At 44.4% G+C, this 7,283-nt stretch overlaps 1 protein-coding gene across 1 annotated transcript; it reads right to left on the bottom strand.

The window, feature by feature from the left end:
- Positions 1-260: 260 nt before the first annotated feature.
- trim110 (tripartite motif containing 110) lies at positions 261-6,053 on the bottom strand (the record flags this gene model as incomplete). Its single annotated transcript, XM_083928405.1, has 8 exons — positions 5,976-6,053; positions 4,825-5,375; positions 4,636-4,731; positions 4,199-4,432; positions 2,321-2,343; positions 1,991-2,136; positions 785-1,056; positions 261-530 (listed from the first exon to the last, which is right to left on the bottom strand). The coding sequence occupies exons 2-8, from the start codon at positions 5,311-5,313 to the stop codon at positions 261-263; spliced, it is 1,530 nt and encodes a 509-aa protein (XP_083784531.1). The 5' UTR covers positions 5,314-5,375; positions 5,976-6,053.
- Between the last annotated feature and the right edge of the window lie 1,230 nt (positions 6,054-7,283).

Raw genomic sequence — 7,283 nt, forward strand, 5'->3', positions numbered from 1 at the left:
GAGCCCCTTCATTTTCTCTGTTCTCAAATATGTTCCATGTCAATATCACCTGAAAATGTGGTTTGGTCTCTTCATTGAGGAAAAAGATGAGCTCTGGCTGAGATCTGAGGGGAGAGAGACATCAGAGGCTCCAGGTTTACTGGTTCCAGAAGAGGGGAAATAAATCGGCAGCACACTTGGCATGGCTTTGTCGAATTCAAAGTGGCACGATTCCCTGTCAGCCTTCTTGTTCTCTGACCTCCTCTCTCTTTTTCTCCACCTCAGATTTTGACGATAGTGATGTGACTGTTGAGCTCAGCTTTGTAGAGTCCAAAGCCCAAGCACACAGGCTGAGTGAACGTGGTGGAGAAAGTGTGGAGGTAGGTCAGGTTGTGAGACGGTCCCACCTCGGAGAAGGTGATGGTGCCTGCACCATAGTCCACGGCGACGGCGACTCGGTTACCAGTCATTTGGTGCGCCAGGCGGGTCTTCCTGCGGTTGTGCCAGGCAGCCAGTTTCCTGTCATGCTGCTGTGTCAAGCTCCATGATACCTGCACATTAAACGAAGGAGTTTTATCGAAGTCGAAAGTAGAGATGAAAGAATTTCTAATGAAAATGTAGTAGACCACATTATCTTTGGGTTTGGGACTGTTGGTTGAACAGGCAATCTGAATTGCACTCTGGGTAATTCAAAATGGGACATCTCCTCATAGAGCGAACGTCTTTCTGATTCATCAATAAAGAAAATAATAATGCTAAAAATGTGATATGTTGAGCACAGTCCACTGTAGGTGGCATATATTACCTTGTTGTTCCCAAAGGCGTTGCCCTCTTTCCCCTTACGTCCGATACTTCTATAGCAGACGCCGATATCCCAGAATCCCTCAGCCTCCAGCTCCCAGTAGTGAGTCCCAGAGGTGAAAGACTGGGCGGCGAGGACCTGCGGCCAGTGGTCGAAACGTTCAAGGTGAGCGGAGCAGGGCAGGCGGTTTTTCACCCGCGTCACTGAGCGGAGGTCATCGGAGATGCTCAACAGAGGATGGGCCGTGTTAGTGTCCAGAGTCAGGGGACTGGTTACTGCGTGAGAAGGAAATAAAATACATTTAAAATATACATGGGTATGCATTTATAGACAGACAAATATTTTTTGTATCCTGTTTGAATTGTGTAATGAATAGGCACACATTAAGTTTGTCAATTGAATGTTGTCAATGTTCTTTTTCCCACTTACATACATCAAATAAGCCATTGAGACCGTTTTTTCGTGCATGAACTATTAACAGAGAAATCCAAGAGAGTCGCTATCAGCCGGACGTGGCTAACACTGATTAGCTCGGGGCGGTACGATGAAGGCATTAAAACGTCTTTTTTAACCACTAATTCTGCTAAAATTACACCAAACCTCTGCAGCAGCATGAGAACTGTCCCTACACAGAAAAAGCACCAATGGGCTCCTTCCTTCTGGATTGCATTTAGTAATTGACTTGAATGGACTTTACTACATGTTTTGTTTTCTGTGTAGGGACTCTGATCATGCTACTGCAGAGGTTTGGTGTTATTTTGAGCAGGATTAGTGGTTAAAAAATATGTTTTAATGCCTTCCCCGTACTGCCCCGAGCTAATCAGTGTTAGCCATGTCCGGCTGTTAGTGACTCTCCGAGAATTATAAACAAGAAAACTGTCTTGATGAATTATTTGATGTATGTAATTGCCGAAAAAAGACCATGTGATGATTTTACTGCGGAATTACACTTTAAAAGATAAGACAAGACAAGACAAGTCAAGAAAGTCCCAGTTTGTTGTAGGTTTTTGTTGTAGTACCATTCAGTTTTGTGTGACACCGCTCAGTGAACTACAACGCTCATCTCACACACATACATCAACTTGTCGAGTGTTCTCATCAAAACTCTCGGTAAGAAAGTGAAAAAGTGTATTTTCAGAAACATCAAACCATTCCTTTGAGAAAATTAAATGAACGTTTGGGCATGTGTGTCACCCGACTGCCACTCACAGAGCTCCCTCTTCAGTTCACTGAGGCAGCGGAGGGTGCCAGTGATGAACTCTCGATACTTGCTCTCTATGTCCTCCAGGATGTGTTTCCTGTCCAGGGTGACGGCATCAGGGATGAAAAGTGGGTTGTTCAGGTCAGCTAGTAACCTAGAATACAAGAGCACAACACGCTTGTTTTAAAGGAATGAGCACATACAGATTAAAGGCTTGTGTGCAGCTGGTTCATTTTGTCCTCCCGTAAATCTGTTCTATCTCTCGGACACACAGAAAGACTACCTACCTCTACACAAACAACAAAACGCCTACTAACACTGACTTGATATCGACTTACTTTGTGTCATCTGATTGAAACGCCTGAGGAAAGAAAGAAGAGTCAAGTGCAGCAGAGAAAAACCTAACATTAAATGATTTACAGGGGCGGCAGTAGCTCAGTCCATAGGTGACTCGGCTGGGAACCGGAGGGTCGCCGGTCTGGTGGACTGTTGGCTGGAGAAGTGCCAGTTCATCTCTGGGGCACTGCCGAGGTGCTGTTGAGCAAGGCACTCAACCCCCAACTGCTCGGGGCACTGAGCTATTGGCAGCCCCCTCGCTCAGACATCTCTCCATTAATTGCATGTATATAGGTCATGTTTGTGCATGTCTGTATAATAATAATAACAGAGTGAAAAAATGTTATTTCCCTTGCGGGAAAAATAAAAGGAATTCTTCTTCTACACAAAGAATGATGTCCTGTATCTGCTCTGACCAGCTGGTTATGGGAACACACAACAGTTGAACCTTTCTACAACATGAGTAAGAATATTTGCAGTAAACATACTTAAGGCTCTGCTGCGTAGTTTGAACTCTTTAAGTACGACTAACCTAAAACGGTTTGGATGGTCTTCTGTGTTCAAAAAAAACTATGTGCCTCTTTTGAGATGATAAATGGGCTTTGTGCTATAAAAATAGACACTTTCAAGGCCCCTGAAGATCTCTCTTCAACAGCGTCTTACCACCAATCGAGGCTCCTAAATTCACATTGATATTTTCTGCAGTTTTGGTTGTTTCTCATAAGAGATTGGTGTTTTTTTCTGTTCTCTTCTCCCTGGTTTGGGCTCCACTGGGAAATGGTGACATCACATTAATCGTGATTTGAATCAGGATCTGATGACAGTGAGTTGTTTTCCAAATGAAACCACACCCATACAGTCATGATGAAACAGATAAGCCGTGAGTTAAACTCTCATTCATATTTCCTGTTTTCAGGGCTTTGTAATTCCCCCGCCTGTTGACAGCAATGTGAAGAATGGAAATTGTCTTTTGATGTTCAGTTTCTGGCAGATGAGATGAGACATGCCACATTGAGGATATCTCAACAGGATGTGTCAATTTAGTATTTACAAAGACGCAGGGCTGGAAACCAAACCTTTAACAAACTAGATTAACGCCCTTAACACCAAACGATTCTGCAGCCAAACTAGTTGGTGATTAATTTAATTGACAACTCATTTATTAAAAATGTGTTGCAGCTTCAGTTTAGCGTGTTAGCGTGCACATTTTTGTTTATAAGCACAAAACACAAAGTACAGCTGAGGCTGATGGGAATGTCAGTTATTATGTATTTGGTCTTGAAGTATTGGACAAATTGAAAGTTCGACCTGTTGATGGCACAAGCAGGAATCCTGAAGCGAGCATGAATGTCTTTACCTAAAGTCATGAGAATTCATCCAATACATTTCAAGCAAAACCAAAAACGTCAACCTCATGGTGACGCTAGAGCAGGGGTGGGCAATTCCGGTCCTGGAGGGCCACTGTCCTGCATGTTTTAGGTTTCTTCCTGCTCTAACACGCCTGATTGCAATGATTTGCTCGTTATCAAGCAGCTGATGCTCGTCACAATTTGATTATTGTTAGACTCAGGTGTGTTATGGTAGGGAGGAACCTAAAACATGCAGGACAGTGGCTCTCCAGGACTGGAATTGCCCACCCCTGCACTAGAGGAAGAGTCAGTTAGTAGAATCCATGCATATCCATTCAGAGATGTTCCAGTCTGGACCAAAGTGGTGGGCCGTGGTGCCGCAAAACATGGTTAGCTAAAAGAGATCTGATTGAGCCTCGATGTTCTGCTTAACACACAAGAATCTAAATTCAATTGATTTCCAGAGCGTAGAGAACAGTCTCACATTATTTACAGATCAGATTTGCAGCGAGAGAGAGTTTCGAGTCTTACCCAGATGAGCAGGAAGGGGTCCGTCTCGGCCAGCAGCGAGGACAGGTAATACTGTATGCTCTGCACCAGGCTCATATCCCCTCTGACCTTGGAGCAGTCTTCATGCACACGCTCTATGACCTGCTGTCTCTCCCTCTTGGTGATCTCCCTCAGAGCGTCCACCAACCTCTTCACCTGGACCTGCAGGTGTGAACCCAGCTGCTCCACCTGGGTGCAATCCTCCTTCAGACAGTCCTGAAGCCAGTCGAGAGAGATTGGTGGTTGGTGCAAGATCAGTGATTGAGACATAATCAAAAACTGTTCACCATTTAAAAAAAGTAATCAGCAGAACAGGGCCAGTCTGAGGGTTGTACATGGACAAGATTTACATTTGGGATCCCTTGTGTATCATAGACAGTACTGAGAGAGTCATTATGTTGCAGGTTTCTTTTACTCACAGCCATGGTTAAATCAATACTCTCATGCTCTTTGAGGATTCGCTCCCCATCTTTCAGCTTCTCCTCTGCTTTGCTGAGCAGGGTCTGGAGAATGACCTGTGAAATCAAACATGTATGAGCAGACACACACACACACACACACACCAATGCACAAACAGAAAAACACACGTATACAGTCTTTCAGCTGACCTTCAGATCCTCTTCCACCTGTCTCAGCGCCTTCACTTTGTGCTCAGTATGGCTCCCGTCCAGCAGACAGTCACCACACACATACACCCTATCATCGGCGCAGTAGTAGCGCAATATCTCTGTGTGTGTCGGACACCTGCGCTGGGAGAGGTCCCCCAGCGGATCCACCAACAGGTGGGTGCTAAACGCCGGTCTCTCCAGATGGGGTTGGAGGTGTTCGGCGCACAGTGACACTTCACACTTCAGGCAGGTCTTAACAGCCAATGGTTGCTTTCCTTCCGCTGCCTCGGGAGGGCAGCAGTCACACAGCACTTCGCCGTGCTCCTCCTGACACTGGGGGCAGGTAAAGCGACCTTTGGCCTCGCCCTGGCCGCTCCAGGCCTCGCGGATGCAGGCTGAGCAGAAGCTGTGACCGCAGGGCAGGGGGTGGGCTTGGCTGAAGAAGTCTCGACACACAGAGCAGGTCAGCTCTTCCTCCAGGGACGCCATAGTGAGCGGGTGTAGGGCTCAGCTGTGTGTGTGTCTGTCTGTCTGTCTCACAAGGCTATTAACTAAACAGAGGAATCACAAATACATTGATTATTAAGATTGCAGTCAGTGATTGTACATGCTAAGAAAACGTAACTAGATATCATGCTGTGGGCCTGTGGAAGTAACTCGTTGCTGTTACATGTAAGAATGCAGCAACGAGTAATGACACAAAGCTACTGTTGTACTGAGCTGGAGGCAAGTGGGAAGTCCTTGTTTCACTCCAACTGTGCACTCCTAGTAATCCTGTCTACTGGGCTTTTGCCTACCCTGCTCTATGAATAGAAGACTTATCAAACACTATTACTGTGAAAATGTGTGGAGGTTGGACAAAAATAACACCTCATAACCTAATAGAGAGAAGTAGGTGATTATTGTGTTTTAAAAGAAGTGACTTGCTGGTTTTCACAGAAAGGATAAAAGGTTACAGCCCTGACACTACATAAGCGCTAACTCGACTCAGACGCAAGTAGGGGATCTGGAGATCATCCATGACAGCTTGTTGGCCGGATTTACTCTCAACGTGTGCTCTTGCTTTTACAAGTTGAGTCACCAACTCACATATGTTCAACCCAACTGGATTTTTTCAAGGAAATGTCAAGAAGAAAAGCTGGATATCTTACCTGTCTGTGCCCTGGTGTTTGCAGACTGTGGCCATCGATGAGCGTGTGTGTTGTGTGTGTGACTGTGGAGGATAATCCCAACTGATTCACCACCCCCTGGTGTCTGCTTCAGTGGTGGCACTTGACTGCGGGAGGTCACATGACCCTGAGATGGGAGGCGGGCACAGGGGAAATACTTAGGTAATGTTCTCGGAAGAGTTATTTAGTCTTATTTATTTCTAGTAAACACAGTTTGTACATGATTTAAACCACCCTGTAATCAGCTCACTTGTTCTTGTATTGTCATGTGATTCAGTTTTTTTTAGTTCATCTTTCTGAGCTGTATAACAACAGCTCTACTGAACACATAATGTTTTTTATTGTTTCTTGGGTGGAAACTCCTTTCTCTCTGTCCATGTCACACATATTTCCTGACTTTTGTTCTCTGTGTCTATAACGGCAGCTGCACACATGAGCACTGGTACTGGAGGCACATTATTTATACATCATATAACAATGTATAAAATAAAACACTTACATATCAGGGATCGTGTTCCAGGCTGAAGCTCCCTCTGGTCTTATAATGACCAAAAGGGCCGACCTAATTCCCCCAAACAAATATCATACCATATACATGTATATTACATAAACACAGCCTCATATATACACTACTGAAATAATGTCATGTACAATAAAACACACACTCAAGCTCACAATCTGAATAGTACAGTACAGAGGTAGGTGAATAAGCTAAATAAAGACAAATTATAATGTCAATAAAATTGTAATTAAACTAGTTAGATAAATCATTCTTCATCAGTGAAATGAGGTCCTAACTGTGTCAAAATCCTTGAGGATTTAACAGCCATCAAGTCAACAAGATCAAAAGAGGCGTGAGATCAAAAGAGACCAGTGTTTTTCCGTGGCGTCCTTAAAAAGCACAAAAACAACTTCAGGCTGATTCCTTCATCTAAAATCATCAAATGCTACAGGTAGAAAGCAACAAGGTAAACAGGGGAGCTCAGGACACCCACTGCATGTGGAGAGACTGAAAAAAACAACACACTGTACGTGTATCATTTGCACGTACACACAGGTGCACAGAGTTCCCTCTAGCGCCCTCATTAGGTAGACTTTTGTAGTTCTGAGTAACCCGTCTCAACAACTGTTAGATGGATTATCATGAGCTTTTGCACATACACTCAGGAGCATTCATACAGTGAGAGAAAGGAGATCTTTTTTTGTTTGCAACCATTGCAGAAAACCCCCCAAGGCGGACGCCACATAATCTACTGATCTAAACCTAAACTACTTACTATAATGCTGGAG

The sequence above is a fragment of the Echiichthys vipera genome (assembly GCF_963691815.1).
Source record: "Echiichthys vipera genome assembly, chromosome: 15".
In the NCBI taxonomy this organism is placed as follows: Eukaryota; Metazoa; Chordata; class Actinopteri; order Perciformes; family Trachinidae; genus Echiichthys; species Echiichthys vipera.